The sequence below is a fragment of the Meriones unguiculatus genome, chromosome 20 (assembly GCF_030254825.1).
Source record: "Meriones unguiculatus strain TT.TT164.6M chromosome 20, Bangor_MerUng_6.1, whole genome shotgun sequence".
Classification (NCBI taxonomy): Eukaryota; Metazoa; Chordata; class Mammalia; order Rodentia; family Muridae; genus Meriones; species Meriones unguiculatus.
Genome location: NC_083367.1, coordinates 12,452,493 through 12,475,966, shown reverse-complemented (window position 1 = coordinate 12,475,966; position 23,474 = coordinate 12,452,493). Strand labels below are relative to the sequence as shown.

General features: G+C 47.8%; 1 protein-coding gene across 1 annotated transcript in view; it reads right to left on the bottom strand.

Moving 5' to 3' along the window:
- Nucleotides 1-2,320: 2,320 nt before the first annotated feature.
- The window catches only part of Gabrr2 (gamma-aminobutyric acid type A receptor subunit rho2), a 31,670-nt gene continuing 10,516 nt past the window's right edge, over nucleotides 2,321-23,474 (bottom strand). Inside the window, exons 3-9 of the mRNA XM_021634891.2 lie at nucleotides 18,356-18,423; nucleotides 15,311-15,534; nucleotides 14,501-14,583; nucleotides 14,188-14,328; nucleotides 11,573-11,725; nucleotides 10,412-10,608; nucleotides 2,321-3,497 (exon numbers count right to left, since the gene is read on the bottom strand). Coding sequence (XP_021490566.1) covers nucleotides 3,186-3,497; nucleotides 10,412-10,608; nucleotides 11,573-11,725; nucleotides 14,188-14,328; nucleotides 14,501-14,583; nucleotides 15,311-15,534; nucleotides 18,356-18,423 — 1,178 coding nt within the window. The 3' untranslated portion in view covers nucleotides 2,321-3,185. The remainder of the gene's footprint in view (nucleotides 3,498-10,411; nucleotides 10,609-11,572; nucleotides 11,726-14,187; nucleotides 14,329-14,500; nucleotides 14,584-15,310; nucleotides 15,535-18,355; nucleotides 18,424-23,474) is intronic.

Here is a 23,474-nt window from a genome sequence, read left to right as displayed (position 1 = left end):
TAAATTGCAGCCGTGAGGACAAGGCTCTTCCACACTCTGTGAGGCCACCTAGAACACTGGTTCTCAACCTGTGGGCCGTGACCCCTTTGAAGATCAAATGACCCTTTCATAGGGGTCGTATATCGGAGATCCTGCATATCAGGTATATATATTTAAATATTTTATTATTTTATGCATGAGTGTTCTGTCTGCATGTATGTCTGCATGCCAGAAGAGGGCATCAGATTCCAGTACAGATGTCTGTGAGCTGCCATGTGGTTGCTGGGAATTGAACTCAGAACCTTTGGAAGAGCAGACTGTGCTCTTACCAGCTGAGCTATCTCTCCAGCCCTGTATCAAATATTTTTATTACGATCCATAACAGTAGCAAAATTACAGTTACAAAGTAGCAACAAAAATAATTTTATGGTTGGGGAGATTAGTCTAACATGAAGAACTGTGTCAAGGGGTCGCAGCACTAGGGGGGTTGAGAGTCATTATTCTAGAAAATTCTTAAATCTCAGGATAGCCCCGGACGCTTGCTGAACTTGCACGTTGCGGTGGTTCTTCGGCTGGCCTGGCTGAGGCCGCTGGGTCCTGCTTTATCACACAGCCTTGGAACTGTTGGGCTAGAAGCCACAGCTGAGGTCAAGGTGGGTGGCTGAAGATGGTCAATCTTCAGCCTGGTCCAGGGACTGCTGGAACTCTTGGACCCAGTTGACAGAGATGTGCATTAGGGAATGGAGGAAGCAGAGCACGGAGAGATTCTGGAGAAGGAGCAGGGCTGTGGGGGCCAATGATGCTGAGATCAGGTAGCTGCAGCAGGCGCCTCCCTGGCTTGGAATTCATGGAAGTTTCTGGTGTGTCTGTGTGCCTGCTCCTCAGAACCAACTCCTGTCCTGCAGTTACATGCTGTGGGGCAGACTCTAAAGCCAAAACTTACTTAATTTGAAGGAAGGTGTTGCCCTCCTTGGTGGATCATTTTTCTACTCCTAACTAGATACCCAGCCCATTACAGGAAGCTGCTGAGGACAGTGAGCAAAGGCAAAGCAGTGTCCTTCAGTAAGCAAGGATCCGCAGGGAGACATTTCCTCCTGCTCCTCCAAACAAATACCCAAACACCCAAAACCTTCTGACCCCAGAAGCTCTGACCTACAGGAAGAACTTCGTATCAAAATCATATCCTTTATACCACCCAAAATTTTGATAGAGATTTTCTTAAATTTTCTAGCAATCTCCCACCACAATTAAGTGCCAGCTAAATAAGTCAGGTTACCTTCTTAGCGCTGACTCAGCTGCAGTAGAAGAAAGACCCACACTTGAAGAAGTAAGAAGTCGGGGGCAGGGGGAGCCAGGTGCAGTGGCACACACCTTTAATCCCAGCACTCTGGGAGGCAGAGGCAGGTGAGTTCAAGGCCAGCCTGGTCTACAAAGCGAGTCCAGGATGGCCAGGGCTACACAGAGTAAAAAGAAAAGAAAGAAAAATAAAGAAAAGAGAGAGAAGAGAAAGGAAGGAAGGAAGGATGGAAGGAAGGAAGGAAGGAAGGAAGGAAGAAAGAAAGAAAGAAAGAAAGAAAGAAAGAAAGAAAGAAAGAAAGAAAGAAAGAAAGAAAGAAAGAAAGAAAGAAAGAAAGAAAGAAAAGAAGAAGTAAGGGGGCGGAGTCACCTAGAGTGTAGGACCCTTCTGCTTGGTAGGTAGCATCCCTGGGGTGGGGTCTGGACTTGAACACAGCGATAATGGTAGTGATGGTGATTAAGGACGCTGCTTTGCTGAGGAGGAAAGGGATGAATCTGAGACAGGAAGTGAGGGGCTATCAAACTAGACCCAGGTCCCAGTTTCTCCAGGACCTGTGCTTTCTCCAGTGCTCAAGTCCTGTTATTCTCAGCCCTCAGTTCATTCCAGAAGGATACTGAGCGACCAAAAGAATTAAAACTAGGTTTTTGGGGTGCTGAGCTAAAAAGTTTAAAACCTGTCAGGCGAGTTGACCTTGCTGTTTCTGGGCAGATGCAGCCAGCTGCAGGGAAGGGCTGACCTTGCTGCTCTTGTGAGGTTCTGTTGCCTGGAAACCAGCCTGGATGGCCTCGCTCCTGGAGATAATCGCCCCTTTCCCCTAGCAGCGGTCTAGCAGTTCAGGACTGAAACCAAGGCCAGCGCAGGACAAGACCAAAGCCCAAGGTCAACTGTTTCCCCCACCCACCCCCACTCCCACCTCCCCACCCCCAGCAAAACAGAACAAAGAAAGCCGGAACCGTTCATGGTCCTGGCACTTTTCCATAGCAAACAGTTTTGAAATGTAGCACCCCCTTTTCTGTATTAACCAATAGAAGGTTGCCAGGCTAGACTCCTCTGCTTTGGGCGTGTTGGAGGGACTGGGACCTACAAATCACCCACAGTCCAGAGCTCAGCTCCGGGCTCTCAGCTGGATGCCAATGCCTTGGTGTCTGTGAGAGTCCAGTTCGAGCTGTGGATAGGATCCTCGTGGAGGTCCTTTGGGGATCTCACGAATTGGGCACAACAATGTCTCCGGGAGAAACACTGAGCGGGCTTCCCAGTCTCGCGAGAGCCTGGAAATGCTTTCTTACATAGAGTAAAGACACCAGGAAACAGGAAGGGTCTGCGGATGTGTGAGGCAGAAGCAGAAATACATTGTGTGTGTAGAGTGGGCATAGCTTAGAGAAGCTCAAGAAAGGGAAAGACTACTCGCTCATTTCCACAGTTCTAGACACAGGGTGGGGGACTGAGTGTTTAATGAATGATTGAATGAATAGGGAAAAGAATAATCTCCTAGCATTTATAAGATCATGTCAGTTGCCAGTTTCGTGTAGGCCAGATCACCTCCTGTCTCCGTTCTGGGAGGTTTTTTCCTTCCCATGTAGGCACTTAATCCAACTGGGTAAATTCACAGATTTTTGCATCCGGTTTCTTACCCAGAATGCCCCCTTGGCTTGTCATTCATTCTCTTTCTTCCCATACTGAGCATCTCAGGACATCTGGAGGCATTTGAGTCTTTTCTGAGAGGTCAAAAGTGTGACGTGGAATAGCATGAACTAGGAAAAGACCCATGAAGACGAGGTGAGGGCATCTGGAGGTCCCCGGCTCCTTCAAGCCAGGAAGAGCTACTTGGCTGGTGTAGGAAGTGTAATCACTGAGTCCATATATCCATCAAGGAATGTCCATGCCCTTTCCTAGAACAGCCTTGGAATCCCTAGGAAAACACTGACCAATAAATAAGGTTGAAAAATATATATGAGGCTGGAAATATGAGCCTGGAGTATTTGTCGATGGCGTGGGTATTCTGGAAGATGTAGAGCCCCACTTGGCCTTTGAGAAAGCCTTTCTTTCTGGAGGATGTCAATCCACTGTTGAGAGCCAAATGAACCACTATTTTGTCTTGCCTTTCTTCTTCTGGTAGAATATGGCTTCTTGGGTAGCCAGCCAGGCTATTAGCCTCAGATTCACTGTAGCTTCCATCCAGCATCATGGTTCTCGAGTGAAGCATTCCACACATGCATGGAAACTACAGGCAGCAAACAGAAACGGCTCAGTTAGGTCTTGAAGATGGGAAGGGAGCTGGCCTAATCACAGAGACCCATTCTACTCTGGCGTCCAGAGATATAAGGAGTTCGGAGAGCACTGAGTACAGTAATTCTCTACTCTTGCTGCACATTAGGGCCACTCTCACATCCATTCCAGGCTAGCTTTAAACTTCCAAATTATTCTGCAGTTTCCTCACAACTGAAATATGTCATCCCGCAGGGCAGCTTGTTAAGACAAGAAATAAACACGTTACAACAATTTCAGGAATTTCCTGAAACTGAGCAGATTCATCAGCACCCCCTCCCTCCTGGGTATAAGAGCAGTGAAGACTACTGACAAGCCAAGCAGAAGAGGAGTCTGATACAAACCGAGCTCCAGGAAAGAAGCAGAGATCCCAGGAAGTGCCTGGGGGGAGGGGGGGAAGCAAAGACCAACCTAGCTGCCTTCAAGAGGTGCAGACTAACTGGAACACCTGGAAAAGACGTTTTCCAACCCACTGAGCTGGCTGCAGGCTGCCTGGTGTGCTAGAGGGGCCCAGCTTTTGTGACCTGTCACTCATGAGGTGGGCTTTAGTGATGCAGCTGTCGTTGAGTCATTTCTGCTCCCAGGAGTAACCCCTCCTCCACATTCCTGTAATGAATCCCAGTAAAAGATTACTCCAGCAAGTTGGACTTTGGTGGTACCTGTACTTTGGTCTGCCGTGGGCTAACTATCTGCTGCAAGTAGACTCTGTGTGCCAGGGGGTGGGCATGTGTGTGGGCATGTCTGTGTTTTGTCCTCCGAGGACAACAACGGTGCAGCCAGAATTGAGACCCACTGGCCCGGCCCAGCCTCAGAGGTAAAAACTGAGACCCGGGTGCTACCCAGTTCTCCTGAAGCCAGGAAGCAAGTCTAAGCCTCGGATTTATTTTGCGTGTTTTGTTTGACATGGAGCTCTCCACACAACCAGAGAACTCTCAGATGTCCTCTTCCTAAGCCATGAGTACTTAAGCCAGGACTTGAAATCTTTGCATTCTGTGTGTAGTGCTGGGATCCACCTCGGTGTTCATGAACCACGAGATTAGGCAAGGCTGGAGATGCCCCTCAGTAGCAGAGCACTTACCTGGTAGGTGCAAGGTTCTCAGTTGTTCTGTCCCCAGCATTGAAAAAACTTAAAGCAAAGAGTGTCCTTATTTCAAAGTTGCATTTGCATAAGAGTTAAGGGTGGAAAGTGGGCACAGTGCACATACATGTAATCCCAGCATTCCGGAAACAGGAAGACAGACCACAAGTTTGAGCCAGCTTGGGCTATTTGTGAGAGACCCTGTCTCTTAGCAAATAAATAAATAAAAGAGTTGGGATTTATGGTGCCTGCACTGAATTTTAAAATAACGAATTAATCTGTATATGGTGGTGGAAAACTTGTGAACACAGAGGCCAGAGGAGGATGTTAAGTATCTTCTTGTGTTATTCTCTACCTCATTCATTCATTCACTTACTCACTCATTTTGAGACAAGGCTCACTATGTAGCACTTGGCTGGCCTGGAACTCACTGTGTGGATCAGACTGGCCTACAACACAGAGATCCACCTGCCTCTGCTTCCCAAGGACTGGGTTTTTAAGATGTGGGTGACCACACCAGGCCCTTTATTCTTATTATTACTATTAATTATCTGTACGCTGTGCATCTCTGTGTGGGTATGCTGGCGTGACAAGTGCCCACTGAGGCAGGAGTTGCAGGGAGTTGTGGCTGCCCTCTCATCATCTACAAGAGCAGTGCACATTCTGGACTCTGGAGTCATCTCTCCAGCCCCCACCGTGGTTTTTGAAGCAGGTTCTCTCATGGAGCCTGAAGCTCACTATCTTGGCTAGGCTGGATGGCAACAGGCTACCTCAGTCCACCTGCCTCCTGTCCCCAGCACTGGAGCTACAGGCACGCGTGGACTCAGGTCCTCGTACTGTCACGGGAAACGCTCTACTTGCTGTGCTGCCTCCAGAGCCCTTATGATGCATTTCAAAACAACCCAAAGCCTTTTAGGCTGAAAAGCACAGTTGCTGGAGGGCAGGTGGTGGGGAGACAAATATCTTCCTGCTGGTCCACGCAGGAAACACTATGACTGTTAGACTGTTCCCAAAGTAGCAGCTGAACACAGTTAGATGAAGGTTTTGTTATTTTTTAAAATAGAAAAATGAAGGATTATCGAGCAAAAGTATTTAAATAGGGGGCAAAGAGATGGTTCAGTGGTTAAGAGGCCTTGCTATTCTTGCAGAAGACCTAGGTTCAAAGACCAGCACCCATAGGGTGCTCACAATAGTTGACAGGTTGATAATTCCAGTTCCAGGACATCTGACATGCTCTTCTGACCTCCTCAGTTACCCGGCATGTGCGTGGTGGAGATACATACACAGGTGTAAAACACTCAAACACATAAATAACTCTAAGAAAGAAAGACTATTTAAAAAGTGCTTAGATGGCGCTGGAGTGATGGCTTAGTCGTGAAGAGCAACCTAGTGTATTTGGAGGAAGAGAAAGGCCACTTCTCAGGGTGATGGGCGAGTGCTAACAGCTGCTAGAAATCACTCCTGGTTACAATGCCAGGTTCTTATTGTGAGCATTCCTTCTGTGTCCATTTTCCTGTAAATAAGAAAGGGTGGGGAGTGGAGATTTAACCCCTAGTTGGCAACTATTGGTCAACTTGCTGTTGACCCCCTGGCTACCTTAAGCAAAAGCATCCCTTCATAATAAAAGTCCTGGAAAGATTAGGGACAAGAAACATACTTCAACATAATAAAGGCAATTTACAACAAATGGCTAGCATCAAGCTAAACAGAGAAATTAAAACATTCCACTAAAATCAAGAACACGACAGGTTGTTTACTCTCTGTGCCTTCTCAGTATAAGAGCTGAAGTCTCAACCAGAACAACAAGACAATCGACAGATCACATACACATGGGGGGGGGGAGTCAAAGTGTCCTTATTTGCAGATGAAATGATTTTATACAGAAAAGACTACATCAGGAAACTTTTACAGCTGATAAATCCTTTCAGCAAAGTGGCAGGATACAGAGTTAATACACAAAATCCAGCAGCTTTCCCATATACATATACAAATGAAAGACTGAGAAGGAAATCAGGGAAACAGGACCTTTCAAAATAGCCTTAAAGTTTGGTTTTTTTGATTTTTTTTTTTGAGATAACTCTAACCAAGCAAGGGAAAAACTTGTGTAATAAAAACTTTAAAATATTGAAGAAGCTTTCAGAAGATGGGAAGATCACCATGCTCATGGTTCAGTAGGATTTACCCAGTAAAACTATTGAGTTTTCTTAGTTTTCCCTAAGAAAACTCAATAGTTCAACACAAACCCCATCAAAATTCCAACGGGATTCTTCACAGATACTGAAAAATCAGATTTCACTTCATATGGAAACAAACAAGCAGGATAACTAAAACAATCTTGAATAATAAAAGAACTACTGGAGGTGTCACCATCCTGGATTACAGGAGCACAAAGCTACAGGGTGTGTGTGTGTGTGTGTGTGTGTGTGTGTGTGTGTGTGGTGTGTGGTATGTGGTGTGTGGCATGTGGATCAATGAACTAGAATTGAAGACCAGGCATACACACTTATGGATACCTATGTTTAATGAAGAAACCAAAAGCATACACTGGAGAAGAGACAGCATCTTTGGCAATTGAAGCTGGCCAAACCCCATGGCCGCATGTAGAAGAATGCAAATAGACCCAGACAGATGACCCTGCATAAAGCTCTACTCTAAATGGATCAAGACTTCAACATAAGACCTTATACCCTGAATCTGGTAGAAGAGAAAGTGAGAATTAGGCTTGAACTCACTAGCACAAGAAAGGACTTTCTAAACAGGACACCAACAGCACAGCACTAAGAACAATTAGGAAATGGACCTCATGAAGCCATCAAGGATACCATCATTTGGAAGAAGCAGCAGGCTACAGAATGGGAAAAGATCTTCATCAACTATATATCTGATAAAAGGTTGATATCTGGAATACATTAAAAAAAACTTTAAAAAAAAAACCTGAACATCAAGAAGACAAGCCAATTTTTAAAATAAGGTACAGAATTAAGCAGAGAGTTTTCAAAAGATGAAACACTTAAATGTTCAATGTCCTTGGCCATCAGGGAAATGCAAAACTGCTTTGCAATTTCATTTTACCTCAGTAAGAATGCTTAAAATCAATTAAAGAAATAACAGGAACAGGAGCTATTATGGATGGCTCAGCGGTTGAGAGCACTGGCTGCTTTTCCAGAGGACCCAGATTTGGTTCCCAGTACTCTCCTGGCAGCTCACAACAGTCTGCCTCCATTTCCAGCAGGTCTGACACCGTCATGCAGACATACATTCAGGCAAAATGCCAATGCATATAAAATAAAAAGTCATTTAAAAAATGAACAAAATGACAGTCATGCTGGCAAGGAAGCTGGGAATGGTGAGCAGGTTAGCCACTCCCACAGCTGATGGGAGTGCAAGCTTGCACAGCCGCTATGAAAGTCAGTGTTGCAGTTTCTCAGGGATCTGGGACCAGAAATACCTCAAGATCCAGCTATACCACTCCTAGACATATATCCAGAAGACTCTACATCCTCTTATAGAGACACTTGATCCTCTGTGCTCATTGCTGCTCTACTTGTAACAGCCAGAAACTGGAAATAGCCTAGATGCCCATCAACTGATAAAGTATCACATTTTCATCAACTGATAAAGATGATGAAAATGTGATACCTTTACACAATGGAAAATCCAGCTGTTAAGAAAAATGAAATTATAAAAATGGCAGGAAAATGTGTAGAGCTAAAAAAAAATCATCCTGAGTGAGGCAAGCCAGGCCAAAAAGACAAATATTGTATGTTTTCTCTTATATGTGGATGTTAGCTTCTTAGGTCTTTAATGTGTGCCACAATCTGAGTGACCACAGAGGTTGGGGACTTAGCAACAAGATGGTCTCCCAAAGAAGGGGAACTAGAACACAGTTTTATGGAGAGACAAAGAGGAAATTCGATAGATTAAAATAGGGAGAGGGTAGGAGAAAAGAAGGGAATGGAGGCAGGGACAACTAACAGTGACTGTTAAAATCACATGGAAACCTACTGTTGCAGAAGTTTCCAAAATTATATTCATACATACATGTATAGAATATATAGACACAGAATCTAAACGGAGTCACCAGGTCATAAGGGAGAAAATGCTCCAACCTGACATCTTATGCCAACAAATCAAACCAGTACCAGGAACGGCTACATCTTTTCAAGACTTCGGACAAAGAGGCCCCATAGAAACCCCAAACATCACACACGGGCTATTGCCAAGGCTTTTGGCTGCTTTCTACGACCGGATGGTAAGACGCTATTGCTGAGGATAACAGTTACGTATCTCGTAGAGCATGGAGGAGTCTTCCTGATGCCTAACTACAAGTGTCGCTCCTGTGGACATGCACTCATGTTATTGGAAGGTAATCATCAACCCAGCTGGAAGCCTGTTACCTACAATGGTGAGCTGCCTGCAGGGCTGGTGTATGAGTGGCACAAGAGTTAAAGAGTATCCACCCACTTTCTGATTGGATACCTGACACTGCTGGAGAGACCAGGAACCTGAGACTAGACAGACCATGGGCCTAGGTTAAAACCAAATACTGATGAAGAATCGGGGCTGGAGAGATGGCTCAGAGGCTAAGAGCACTGTCTGCTCTTCCAGAGGTCCTGAGTTCAATTCCCAGCAACCACATCATGGCTCATAGCCATCTATAATGAGATCTGGTGCCATCTTCTGTGTGCAGGCATACATGCAGGCAAAACACTGTATACATAATAAACAAATCTTCAAATAAAATTAAAAATTTAAAAAAGAAATACTATGATTCTGCTAAAGGAACATAATAGAATGAGTCCTAAGGACATTCTGCTATATCCATAGATCAGTGACTCACTCAGGGTCATCAGAGAGCCTTCTTCCTGAAGTAGACAGTAATTAACATAAAGACTCACAGCTGGACAATGTACAGAGTGGGAGGCTTTGGAACACTCAGGCCTAAATGGGATCTTTTCATCAAACCTCACCCCTCAGGGCTCAGAAATCTATGTGGAAGAGAGAAGGAGGGGAGATTGTAAAAGCCAGAGGTGATGGATGACTCTAAGCAAACTGTGTCTTCCAGTCAGAAAAGGACTGATATGCACAGGTGAGCTCACAGAGACTGTGGCAGCATGTACAAAGCCTGCACACCTTCAAGTCAGATGGGGTCCCAGCACTGACAGCAGGGAGCGGACACGGGCTCCTACCCCTATCCAAGAAGCTAGCTGTAACTGACACCCACCAGTGAAGAAAAAAATCACCTTTGTCTCTTCTCGCTCTCGCACTTGCTCTCTTGCTTACTGGACTTATGTTTATATATTACGGTTTCCGATTGTGGGGGGGGGTGTTTCTTGGTTTCCTACTTTTTTTTTAACAAGAGAGAGAGAAACGGAATATGAAGTTGGGATGGTAGGGAGGTGGGGAGGGCCCAGGGGGAACTGGGAAAGGGGAAACTGTGATTAAACTGTATGAAAAAGAATCAGTTGCATATCTGAGAGTTGGAGTTCTAGATGGTGGCACCTGCTGTGTCTCCTGCCTGTTTGTTGATACACTTGCTATTGGCAAATGCAGAGGGGTGCAAAAGCTACCACAGATCACTGAAAAAGCCTCTTTCCTACCCACAGTTTCTATCGGAGGAGGGCAAGAAGGAAATTGCTCACACTTTGCCATCCACGCCTCCCATTTGCACAGGTACTGGCCCCTCGTCACTGTCCCTACCCACCTCGTCACTGTCCCTACCTACCAACAAACACATTCTCGTCCAGACACCAGCCCCAGCTAACAAGAGAAAAGAAAGGAAGTCTCCTCACCTTCTCTCGAAACTTCCTTTCCTTCTGCTCCTGGGCTGTGGTCAGGTAGTTGACAGCTGCGTACTCCAGCACGGACAGGAACACAAACACGAAGCTGACCCAGAGGTAGATGTCCACGGCCCGGATGTAGGACACTCGGGGCATGGAAGCGTTCACGCCCGTGATGATGGTGGACATGGTCAGCACCGTCATGATGCCTGTAAAACCATCCTAGTTCAGCTGCCGACCCACCCAGACCTGTGCCCCCACCCCACAGTCACAATTTTATATTCTGTCTCTTAAACGGAGTGAGAGTTTCTCCGTATGTATCTCCACCCAGTGGGCGTGTGAGTGAGGCTTCTCCCTAACAATCAGCCCTTCCCTGACTCACCCCTTCCAGCCAGCTCCCCGTTTTCAGTCACCTCAGGAGTCTGATTTTCTGTTATGTGGCTGACATAAGGGACCACGTGTGGTGTGGAATTAAAAACAATAACTCAAGGGTGCCTCTGAAGGAATAAGCACCGCTCTACTTGGCTACACCACATTATTAAGCTCTGCCCAGTGTTGACCTCCGTGGACTGCCTCACGTTTATCAGGGTCTACGTGGCTTTATCCAAATTGCAACACTCAGAGCCCGCAGCTCTGAAGGAACCCAGCCCTCACTCTGCATCTACTGCCCACTTCCAGCCTCAGCTAGCCACGCCAGCAAGGTTTTAGGATTTACAGAACAGCTCTTTGACATTTGCTACAATCATTTCTCTACTCTAGTGCGGCACTCTCACACTGCCGCATAAAGGCCCGTACCTCACATTGGCTCTACCTGTGTGAACTGAGGCAGTCCGCAGTCTGATGTTAGTTCCCCAGGTTTTCACAGTGTGGTACCTCAGACCTGATGAGGGCCGAGTAGGCAAGAGGCAGCAAAGTCCACTTCTGACTCACAAGCTCATCAGTTAAGACTTCTAAAGACTTACTTTACTTTTTTATTTAAAAAAAAAAAAAAGTTTCTAAATAGCTCAAGTTAGCTTCAAACTTACAGTCCTCCAGCCCTCCCTGAGTGCTGGAATTACATTATGGAGCCACCATGCCCAGCCCATGGCTTTAATTCTCCATGACCTAGTGGTCATCTGAAAAAAAACAAAGCAAACCAAAATCATCCTACCACACCTTATCAAATACTTTTACCCAGTGAAACTCTGGCGGGCACAGCTCTGTGGTCGATCCAGAAGGACACCCAGGACAGCATGACCATCAGGGTGGCAGGGAAATAGGTTTGGAGCAAGAAGAAGAAGATGTGACGATGCAAAGTGAAGTTGATGTAGAGACGGTTGTACCAGCCTGGGGGCACAGGAAGAAGGAATGAGGCTCCATCCAGAGCATCCTGACTCTTCACCACCACCAAAAGCGGAGGCTAAGGTCAGGAGGCTTGACACAATGCCGTGCCTCCTCTCTGCTATCCCCACCTTGTCAATAGCTGATACACTGCCTTACAGAATATGATCTAACTTTTCCCAGCAGTCTGGGGAAAAGGGAGAAGGAAACATACAGATTTAGTTGTTGGTTTGGTATTTATTACTTACAAACTACCACTGTATGGCTGGCTGCTCAGGAGCTTAAGAAGTTAAAGCAGTTCTGTCTGGTTGAGGTCAGTATTGATGGGTCAGGAACCAGAAGAACTGGCCTCTCATTCTGGTCCCCTTAATCGCTGAGTTGGTTGCTCACTCACTCAAGCACACCTCACCCCATGTTAGCTTAGTCCTGTCAGCTCTGTTTCCCCCGCTCCAGATGGCATCCACAAAGGAAACCACATTGCTCATTGTCTGGAATCTCCCCTGAAAAGGCTGAGAGCTGTCTCTAGGCTGGTAAGGCCTGCTTCATCATCCTTGTTCTACTCAAGAAAAGCAGGGGGAACACAGTGTCTCCCAGTTGGAAACGCTGGGAGCGAAAAGAGCTGTGAACCTGTGCGGAGTGTGTAACTCCTGCGTGAGCCCCCACCCCGGCATGCGCGCAGGCCAGAGTGAATGGCGAGAATGGAAAATGCATTTGATTCTGAGCTCTTGAAAGGCTCGAAGGGAAAGAAGATAGACCAGAGCTCTGTCACAGCACAGAGGCCACCGGAGAGACAGACGTGGTCTCTCACAGCCCTGAAACTTGAACCAATAGCTTAATCCTTAAGTCTCAGCTTCCTGGTCTGAAATCAAAGAATAATAATATCTAAATCTTGGGTTTGCGGAGTAGCAATTCATTTATACAAAGTGCCACATAACAGAAGCTCTGTCAGACATACTTAGCAGTGGCTTCACTGATCTGAATTTGTTAGGAATAGAGAAGAGGGCTGGAGAGATGGCTCAGTGGCTAAGAGCACTGGCTGGTTGTCCACAGTCACCCACGTGGGTGACTTACAACCATCTGTAAGTCCAGTTTTAGAAAACTTGATGGCTTCTTCTGGCATCTGATGGTACCAGGCACACATGTGGTACACAAGTGGCACACATGAGGCAAACACTTATCTACATAAAACAAAACAAATCTATTTTTAAAAGAATAGTAAACAAGACAGCAACTCCAGAGACTAGACCAGGAAGTTGTGTGTGTGCATCAGTTAAAGCGATGGGGACATTAGGCATGCAGTGGAGCGGGCCTGGGGCCACCCTGATGCCCGCACAGCACTCGCCGGGCCTGTGCTCTGCCGGCATCTGGTACTGAGAAGACTGTGAGCGGGGGCAGTGGCCAGCTATGATAGCATGCAGGATGAGGAAGGCACACAGAAGCTTTCCCGAGAGGGCTTGGGCATCTCTGCTCTCAGACAATGGTGATGAGGTAAGAGCCCCTCCCAGTGGAGCCTGCAGAAGTACTGTTGAACTGTATTAAAATGGAAGTCTTAGCCCCTACGACCAGCAACAGCGACTGTATGTAGAGACAGGGTCTTTGCAGATATAATGGAGACGAAGTAAGGTCACACTGGATTATTACAGGCCCCAGCACAGTGACTGGCGTTCCCCCAGAAGAGGAAAGGTAGACGGTGACCCACAGGGAAGACATCAAGTAAGGACACAGGAGAGCAGCACACGGGGGCGGAAGTAGGTTGGTATGGCACAGCTGCAGGCCAAGGTGCCAAGGATTGCTGGCAAGCAGCAGAGGCTGAGAGGAAAGAGGTCCTGTCCCACAGCCTGCAGGGTGACCATGGCCCTCAGACCTCTGGCTTCACGAACTGTGACAGAATAAACCTCAGCTGTTCAAAAACCCAGTCTGAATAACTTGATTATGGCAGTACTAAAAATGTAACCGAGAGGTTTAAAGTAAGACTAGATGAATGATAAATAGATATCCTCAAATTTTCAAACATGGTCCAGGATCCAAAAGGTTAAATTAGGCACTGAAAAATGCCCCTACTGGGGGCCGGTGGCGTAAGCCAGTAGAAGCACACGGACCTCGCTGTTCGAGGCCCTGGGTTCAGCCTCCAGCACAAAAAATAAAACAAAATACAGTTTGAATATAGGTAATAAATACTTTCCTTGCATATCTGCGAAGTAGAGCACAGAAGGCCATAGAACAGCACGAGAACCACAACCCCATTGTTGTGAATCAGACAGCTACAGTGAGATGTCTTGAGGGTGTTGCCTTTGGGCTCTCAGAAGGTAACAGTTGGCCCTATTTCCTGATTTTAAAAAGTGCCATTTGAGTATATGCTTTATTTCAATAGTCCAAGTTATATTTGTTGGGAGTGGAGCAGGTTAGGACTGCAGAATTCAAATGTGTCGCTTCCACATTTGAGTCTGGCAGTGACAGTAAGTAGGTACCGGTGCTGCTGTAGAAGGCCAGTCTGGAGGTCGTGTGAAATTTCTGAATCAGAAACTGGGACAAGGAGATCTTCTCGTCCGTTTTCAGGGACGCGTCCCCGTTCTTCCAGTACAGCATGAGGTCCTCGTCGGTGTAGGCATCTTGGGGAGAGGAGAGTAAGTGAATGTGTAAGTGAACGGGGCCCCGTTACTCCCGGCCGCAGGGAGCAACAAGGAGCTCCTGCGCCACACTGAACCGTTCTTCACACCGGCAGGCAGGTCCCACCCTCACGAAGGTGGGAGAGAGGCAAAGGGGAAAGCCGTGTATACTCACAGCTCTCCAGCTCCAGGGAGCAGGTCTGGGAGTCCAGAGGAAAGTGGCTGAAGTCCATGTTGCACATGGCAGTGACGGTGATCCTGTACAACGCAAAGACATGAGCTGACTTGGGAGTCGGCCCAAGCTCCACCCACGCTCAGGAAGACCCAGTACGTCACCAACGCGGCAGCAGCCTTGGTCGGTCACCTTCGGAAAGCAGGCGTCTGAGCGTGAAAACTTAGAGCTTTGGGACCCTGGTGGGCCTCCTTATTGGGCTCGCTGTCGCCCAATTAGTTTCTGGAGTGGAGGTGCTGACTGCTAACTGTCCACACCCGCATCCTTCTCTGGCACCACCTAAGCTATCAGGGCTGCCTACCCCAGAAGTGCCTGGGAGGTGGGGACTCTGACATCCTCCACCCAAGAAAAAGAACAAATCTGGTGCTAAAATTAATTCTGGTGAACCACAAAGACAGGGCAGGAATGGAGACACTTGACTCAGCCAAGTCCTCTAGAAGCCAGGCTAAAATAGCAGTTAATAAACAGTAGCTACTATTATTAATTTTAAATTTTTATATTGCCGATCAACTGGAACCACATACTCTAAGGGACAAAAAGTCATTGCTTCCATCAAGTCTGGGCCAAACTAGTCTTTTAACTAAAGTGTCAGACCCCAGCAAAGAGGAAGTTGCCATCTGCATGGGGCAACATCAGACTGACATCAAAAGGCTTGTGTCACCCCAAAGACCCTACTACGGAGACACCTCATCATGGGCAAAGGAGCTGGCAAGATGACACTGGACGAAGGAATCCTGGCCCACGGGCTGTTACCTCATGCTGTATAGCACATGGCCATCTGGGAACACTCTCAGCATGATGTTGTCAGTGGTGGTGTCATGAATAAACGACCTTTTGGAGTGAACAAAGAAGACATCAGGAACCCAGATCTTCTTCACCAGCCTGCCGTCAAAGGTCATGCTCTTGTTGCTGGTGCTGGGGAAGGCCAGCCTCTCGTCCCTCCAGTAGTGCCTCAGGTACAGGGTCATGGTGAAGTCCTGGGAGTCAGGGAAGGAGCCAGATATGTTTAAAGGTTTATTTATTTATTATTTATACAGTATTCTGTACCGCATGTGTGCCTACATGACAGAACAGAGCACCAGATCTCATTATAGATGGCTGTGAGCCACCACGTGGGTGCTGGGAATCGAATCCAGGACCTTTGGAAGAGCAGCCAGTGCTCTTAACGTCTGAGCCATCTCTCCAGCCCACCAGACGTGTTTAGATTGAAAGGGCTGGAGAGCATCCCTGCCTGAAGCTGACCCACTGTCCTCTGCTGCAGAGGGCCCAGGATTAGACTCAGAGTGACCCCTCTGCAGGGCTGGGCACCGTGCCAACACGACGGCGTCGTGGCAGTCGGGAGGACTGGCTCACTTTCGCAACTAAAAACACAGCTATGGAGTCTGGCCATAGCCCAGCAAGGTGCTCGTCTCCCAGAGCCCTGCCCTTCTTCGCTAGGCCCCTGTGCACAGGGCTTCTTAGTGCAACAAAGATAAACACCAGCAGTCAGTTTGGAAAGGAAGTAACTTTCGTTAGAAGAAAAGGGCCTCAAGGCCATGACTGAAAGACTCAAGATCAGAGCAAGCATGTTAGGCAGAAACAGTACAATACATGGAGATCTAAGGATCTAAGCATGATGAGGCTTAAAGAGGAGGAAAGGCTTCCCCTTAAAACCTGGACAGGAGCTTTAGGAGTAAGCTCCTGGAGGAGAAAGAGAAGTGGGAAGGTGGGGGGAAGAGCAGGGAGAAGAAGGCTGGTGTAAGAGGGATGGGTGGGGAAGGAGCCTTCACAGTAGCTGAGGATCAGCTGCCTCCTACTAAAGCCTCAAACCAATCCCCTGAACAGAGGTAGGCATTGACCTTTAATAACCCTTTAAAAGTGTGGGGAGGTTCATATCACATGATTTGGTTCAGCACAGAGTAGTCAACCGAAGGAGTACAGAAGAGCAAGTATCATAAACTGAGAGTTGAGCATTCTCAACCGATGGATTTCAGCTGAGGGGTCAGTGAGAGAAGCTGAGGAGGCAGGCATCCCTCCTACAAAGACTTCTCCCTTTGGGCTGCTGAGATCCGTGTTCTTCACAAACTGAATTAGCATTCACCATTGAATTTAGTGCCTAGCAAGTACTCAGCAAAAGCTTGCTAAGTGAGGGGTGGAGGCTTAGGTCCATTAAAGATGTTTTCTCACCGGAAAGCTAGACTAAGCTAGCTGTCAGAGGGCATCAGCCCTTGCCACAACATCTTTTCCATGCACACACACAAACACACACACACACACACACACACACACACAAAGTAGCTAATTAAGAATGGGAAGGGACCAGCCAAGTGCCCCTCTGGCCACACAACTGAAGAGCGTGCTCTGAGGGCACCAGAGCGCAGGGTTCATGCCACAATTGCAGATTCTCATACTCCAACTGGGGGAGGCCAACTTGCTTGGTCTCTGCCTGCCACTTTCTTTTCACTGGAATCCTGCTTTCCCACTGGCTGAGGTTTCTCTAAGCAGGGCCACAGGTCCTGGTTGGTTTTCTGTCAGCTTGACACAAACTTGGAAGAGGAACTTCAACAGGGACAATGCCTCCATTAGATGCTCTATTGACAACTCTGTAGTGGATTTTCTTGATTGGTGATTGACACTGGAGGGCCTGGCTCACTGTGGGTGGTTCCAACCCTGCGCAAGTGATCCTAGGGTACGTGTGAAAGCTGGAGCTGGGAGTGGTGGCATGTGCCTTTAATCCCAGCAATCAGGAGGCAGAGGTGATCGGACCTCTGTGAAGCCAGCCTATTCCGCACAGGGAGATCCTGTCTCCAAAAAGAAAGAAGGAAGAAAGCAGGATGAGCAAGCCAGGATGTGTTCCTCCGTGGTTTCTGCTTCAGTTTCTGCCTCTGGGCGCTGCCTGAGTTCCTGCCCTGACTTCCCTCAGTGATGGGCTGTTGCCTGGAACTGTAAGCCAAATAAGCCCTTTTTCCATAAGTTGCTTTAGGTCCTGGTGTTGTATCACAGAAATAGAAACCCTAGCTAAGACTTTATTCTAGTCACCTCTCCCTAGGTTATCTATCTGAAGCCAGGCTTGAAGAGGGGCAGACGGCCCTTCATACCCAGACTTAGTAGCTGACAGCAGTATAGGGAAGCCAGGCTGACCCTAGACCCAATACCCAAAGGATCTGGCCAATTGTGCTGAAGTATCTTGGAGACCTTCACACCTTCCACACCTAAATCCTCCTCTTGCCAGGAGCAGGAGCTCTGAGGAGTAACAACAGCATGTACTTTTCTCAGCTATGCTGTTCTGAGTCAGCTAGGCGCCCAGGGAGGGCTGGGAACTCAGAGGTAGAGTCTCGCTTAGAGGCGCAAGACCTTGGATTTGCTTGCCTAAACAAGGAGAGGGGAGAGGGAGGAGAGAAAGAATGAAGAGAGGGAGGGAGGGAGTGAAGCTCCAAAATAAATCCATTGCACAACTAGATTGTGTGAATTGTGAAGGAAGAACAGAACCCCCAGGCTAGTGCTTGGGTGAACCTCTGAGGAACTTTATCTCAATAGAGACACAAAGGAAAAGGAAGCCTCCTGTGAGGAGCAGAGGAAGGCCATGGCCTTAGTTTAAGGCCATGAAGGCCATAAACTAAAAGAGCAAATGCACAGAACCGAAAGGACTAAGTCGTGGCAAGGCAAGCTCCCTTCAAGGTGAGTGAGCCTCCACAGGAGAGTCAAAGATGGTTTTGGACATGGAAGGAGGGGCAGGGTGAGGATGAGGAGGAAAGCCGTGCTCTCACAGGGATTTTAAAATCAAAGCACTGAAGGGTGCCAGCCTGGGGCAGTTCCTACCATGTCCACCTCGGAGATGCTGTCCAGGCTCTCCACTTGCACGTCCACACCCACAGGGATGGCTGGGCCTGCAGGAGAGCAGAGACAGCAGATTACGAGCATCCCTCCCCACCTGGGGCTGAGAGACCACCCAGCACCTTCCCTGTGGAGTGAGGACTGCCTGGGGAGGGGGCGAAGCGGGTCTCAGAAGAGTGGGGTGTCTTCTGCTAGTTCCTGATGTATAAGGTGCCTACGTGTTATCAGTGACGTCAGAGACTTGGTCTGCACTACCCTAGGCTGAAGTGAATGTTCTCTGTGCTTGCTGGGAGAGCCATGAGCCGGACTGTGCCTGTCTCCAGCCTAGGCCGAGTCTGCAGGGTAGATGGAGGTAGCAGTGTGGCTCCCGAGCCTGAGTGGAGTTACAGACAGTTGTGAGCTGCTGTGTGGGTGCTGGGAATTAAACCTGGGTCCTCTGGAGGAGCAGCCAGTGCTCCTAACGTGATTGAGTTTTGAGACCATCTTTGGCAACTTAGCTGGACAAGGTCTCAATTTTTCTTTTTAAATAAAAAAATTTTCAATATTTTTAATTTTTTTAATTTTAATCTTAATAAAAGGAAAAATTAAAATCTGGAATCTATTAAGCATATTTAATGTAAAGACATTCATAGTAAAAAAAAAAAGACATTCATAGCCAAACAGCCATTCTCAAGAGTCAGGTGAAGTTGAGGCTATAATTAAAATTTCCCCACAAAGACAACAACAGATCCAAATGAAGATACAGCAAAGCACCCATGGTTTTGGAGGACTTAGCACTGTTCCATACCCTCTCCCAGAAGCTATCGAGAGAATATTTAAGGAACCAAAGGAGACATCAAAAACATCAATTTCTTTTATGAAGTCAAACAAAATGAAAAAGCAAAATCCCAAGCCAACCTCAGTCAGGACATAAAAATCTAAACTCCTAATAAACCAACATCAGAATCCAGCACTAGACTTTGGGGTTGATTTATTTGCTTGTTTCTTTGTTTATTTTTATATGCATGAGTGTTTTGCTGGCTGTCGAATTACTCGGGACTGTATTTACAGGCAGCTGTAAGTTTCCGTGTGGGTGCCAGGAATCAAGAGTATCCAAAATTCCTAACCACTGAGTTATAACTCCAGTCCCCAGGCACTAAATTTTAAAAGTGTTCATTATGTTTAAGTCAGGTCTTGTCTTAGGAACTGAGCTTCTGTTTTTAATGTTGGGGCTTTGTGTGTGTGTGTTACAGAATTGAACCTAGGGTCTTATACATGCTGGACGAGCACTGTACTGAGCTGTAAACTCACCTCCACCATTGGAAACAATTAAGGGATCCTACAGCTAACAACAGAAGCTAGGTGGTGCCGGGAACGAACCTCTTCTCTGGGAGACAAGAGCTCTGCACCACTGACCTACGCCCCAGTCTTCTCTCTTCTCCTGGGAGCATTTGCCAGTTCTGGGGGGAGCCAGGGGTGTATGAGGTGCTTTAGGTGATTTCTTGTGGCTCAAGGAAAGAGACCAGAGTGCAGAGCCAACGATGAAGCCATTTTGTACCACCTTTCTGAAAAGTACACCTTAGCAGCGAGGGCAGATAGAACTTCACTTTAATGCACAGCTTAGCCTGTAGAACATAACGTACCGCTCGGCTTCAAACCATGCCAGTGTCTGCCTTCATCATTTTTCTGTTGCCATGACAAACACGGTGATGAAGGCAACTTATGAAAGGAAACATTTAATTTGGAGCTCATGCTTGCGGATGGTCCGTGGCTATCACTGGGCGAGCATGGCAGCAAGCAGGCAGGTGTGTCACTGAGGCGTTTAGCTGAGAGTTTACATCCTGACCCACAAGACAGAGAGCTAACTTGGAATGACACGCACTTCTGAAACCTCAAAGCTCACTTCCAACGACACCCTTCCTGCAATAGGCCATATGTCCTCATCCTTCCAAAACAGCTCCACCAGCTGAGGGCCATGCAGTGCTTCAAAAGGATGAGGAAACTGGTGTTAAAACAACCAAAATCAGAGGCCTATGGAAGCAACCACGCACCTTATGGAGTTGTGTGATCCAACTCCAGGTAAGAGTGGAGAACCATTTCTCTTTCTCAGCTCCCCTCTGGCCTTGCGCCTGCGCTCACCACCCCTACCTCACCAGTGTCCTCCACACCACCTGCAGCCGCTGACTGCTTGTGCCTGTCCTGGCCCCGCCCACCAACATTCCCTGTGGTTACCATGTGGGTAGGGGGAGTAGGCGGGAGACATCCTGGCGCCTCTGGACAAAGGTGTAGGGTGTTGTTTATTTGCGCATGCACGTGAATACGGGCGTACTCAGTGTTTTTGTGGTATAATGGAGAAACTGAATTATCCTTAGTCTGGGAAACAGACTTTTGAAAAAGTACGCAATATCAAATTTTAAAACATTTAAACAGCTGCATTGTTATACTGTCTGGACCTGAGTTTTTGCCTTCATTGTTGGCTTTAATGTGGCCTTGGGCACACATATTTGTCTGAGGGTCAGCTTTCTCATCTGCCTAATAACTAGGAACCTTAATTGTGATACTCTGCAGAAAGCCTGTGAAGGGTCTATACACAGGATTGCAATCCAGAAAAGCCAGAATTAACCACTGAGATTGTTTTCTTATAGTCATGTTTTAAAAGCACAGATCTGGGAGGCTACACAGTTGCCCATCTATTACCAGGTTCCCACTAGCTTTGCTGACAAGCGCTTGAGCTTGTGGGCTATGGGACTAATGACTACTTTTCTGAGACAGGGCTGTTTTGCAGAAAGCAGCAGTTCTCCCACCGGGCCTGTAAATGTGCCTGACGTGTGAGGAGAAGGGAATGAAAAGGCTGGATCCCTGCCCTCCTGTCGCCTGCCCGCTGGCAGCTTTAACCTTTGGTGTGTGTGTGCATGCGTGCATGTGCCTGTGTGGGTGCCTGTGTGTGTGTGTGTGTGTCCAAAAGTTCACCCTTAAGTCACTGGCCTTTTCAAGTTGTGAATAAAGAGTAGCAGGCTGTTCCCATAAGCAGCTAGGTTACCATGCCACTGTCACTCAGGCAGGCTCATTTGCCCAGAGGACAGCCTGCACCATTAGCCTCCTGATGTGGCCTCCAGCTAACGGAGCCAGGGGCGGGCCTACTGAGGGCTTCATCCTCCATAGAGGAAGGACTTTCTCCCAACATCCTGGCGCTGGTGCTTAGATTGCCAAGGGGCCGCACTGAATATCGGGTTCCCACTGATCAGGCAGGCACCCAGTGCAGTGCCACACCAGCACTGCCTTTGGGGCCTGGTTTCCCCCACAAGGTTCCTGGCTCATCATCCGGACTCCGGGGTTGCTGTGGTAAAGCTTTCCCCGGCAGCATGGGCAGAAAGAGGATTGAAACCACACACAGAGCATAGCAGGGCAGCCTGTAGCTAGATGCCATAGGCTGCTCCGGAGCATTGCATGGTCCTAGTTACCATGGAAATGGAGAAGGAGTATCTGCGACAGTCTGTATTACCTGTAAAGAAGTGGCCACGTCAACTGAATAAAGAATCATGGAGGGTTGTCCATGGGCAAAGAATTCTTCAGGCTCCTTCACAAAGCCTCTTTTATGATGACGTGTTCTCAAACTAACAAAATTAGTTAAAATGGAAAACAAAACTGTCATAACAATTCCTTATTGCTTGCGCTAACTTGACAGTTTGGGTGTCAGATTGTTAAAGAAATGAATCATGGTTCTGGGAGTATTACTTTATGGTAGAACATGTGGCTAGCAGGTGGGAAGCCTGGTTTCGGTCCCAGGTTGGGTGGGGGAAGAGGGTGCGGAAGGAGGCCGGAGGAAGGTAGCGTGGAGCTTAACTTGACTAAGTTCCCGCATGTACACAGCGCCTCCCAGGTCCACGCAGCTTCACCACCGACCGGGAGCCTCAACACGCCACACTAAGGTTGTCCGCCACACCAAGCCCCGAGCTTGGAGGTGGCTGAGGAGGTTCCTTTCTTCAGGAGCTTAGAACAATGAACGACGTAGTGCAGTTGGGACAGGGGCCCCTACAGTGGCAATGGAGGCTAGAAAAAGGCCTAGCTAATTCCAAATATAGGCGATAGAGAAAGTTCCAGGGGCTGGAGAGATGGCTTGGTGGTTAAGGGTCTGCATTTCTCTCCCAGAGGAGTTCAACCCCTAGCACCCACTGGACTGCCTTCGGGGCCCCTGACATGAGTGGCCTGTGCCAAGGTAGGCGTTCCCTGTTGCTGCTGCCGGCACTCAGCCTGTGCGCCCCTGCAGGCCTGCACCTGCCTTGATGCTAAGATGCTCCTCGCTTCCTTTTCCTTTCTCATCAGCCTTTTCCGTGCACCCCATCACCCCTTCTTGCCATTCTCCTTTCATAAGGCCCTTTCTCAGCAGACATTTCCTTCTCCCAGAGCCAGCTGTCAGCAGACTCAGCCCTCTCTCCCGGCGTCAATCTCTGGCCCAACTAACACAGCTGAACTGTTCGTAAGGCCTGTTCGCTTTCTTCGCTTTTGCGCCCTAAACAGACATACATACTACGTGATTCTAAAATAAGCCCGGGCAGCTGGTGAAATAGCTGGGCAGATAAGTACTCTCCACGCAAGCCTGCTGACCCGAGTTCCGCCCGGAATCTGTTAAATACATTGCCTGTTAAAACGCAAAAGCCTGTAAGACAAATTAATTCCTAAATCCTCCAACCGTCACACAGGAGGAGGGTCTGACAGCTGGACTTGCTGGGAGGATGTGACTGAACATGTGTCAAGGGCTTTGCATCTATTATCTGTTATCTGTTAATCACTGTTCCCATTTTATAAAGGAACAAATGGAGGCCCAAAAGAGATTGGTGGCTCTGCCTGGGGAAATCCTATAGCCTCAAAAAAAAATGTGGGTGGGGTAAAGGTCATCCCTGGCCTAGGAAAACGGGGTGGGGTAGGGTGGAGGTCCTGAAGGATGTTGAGAGGGTAGAAGGAAGAGGTAGCCTGCCTGGGTTTGTGGCACCCGAGGCTGATCTTTAAGGTGCTGTGGGCCTCAAGTCCTTCAAATGCGTGTGGTTAGGGCTGAGACAGACTGGGTACCCTGCTCTTCTCGTTCCTTATCAGAGCTGTCTCCTCTCCCAGCTGCCCGGCCTGGATG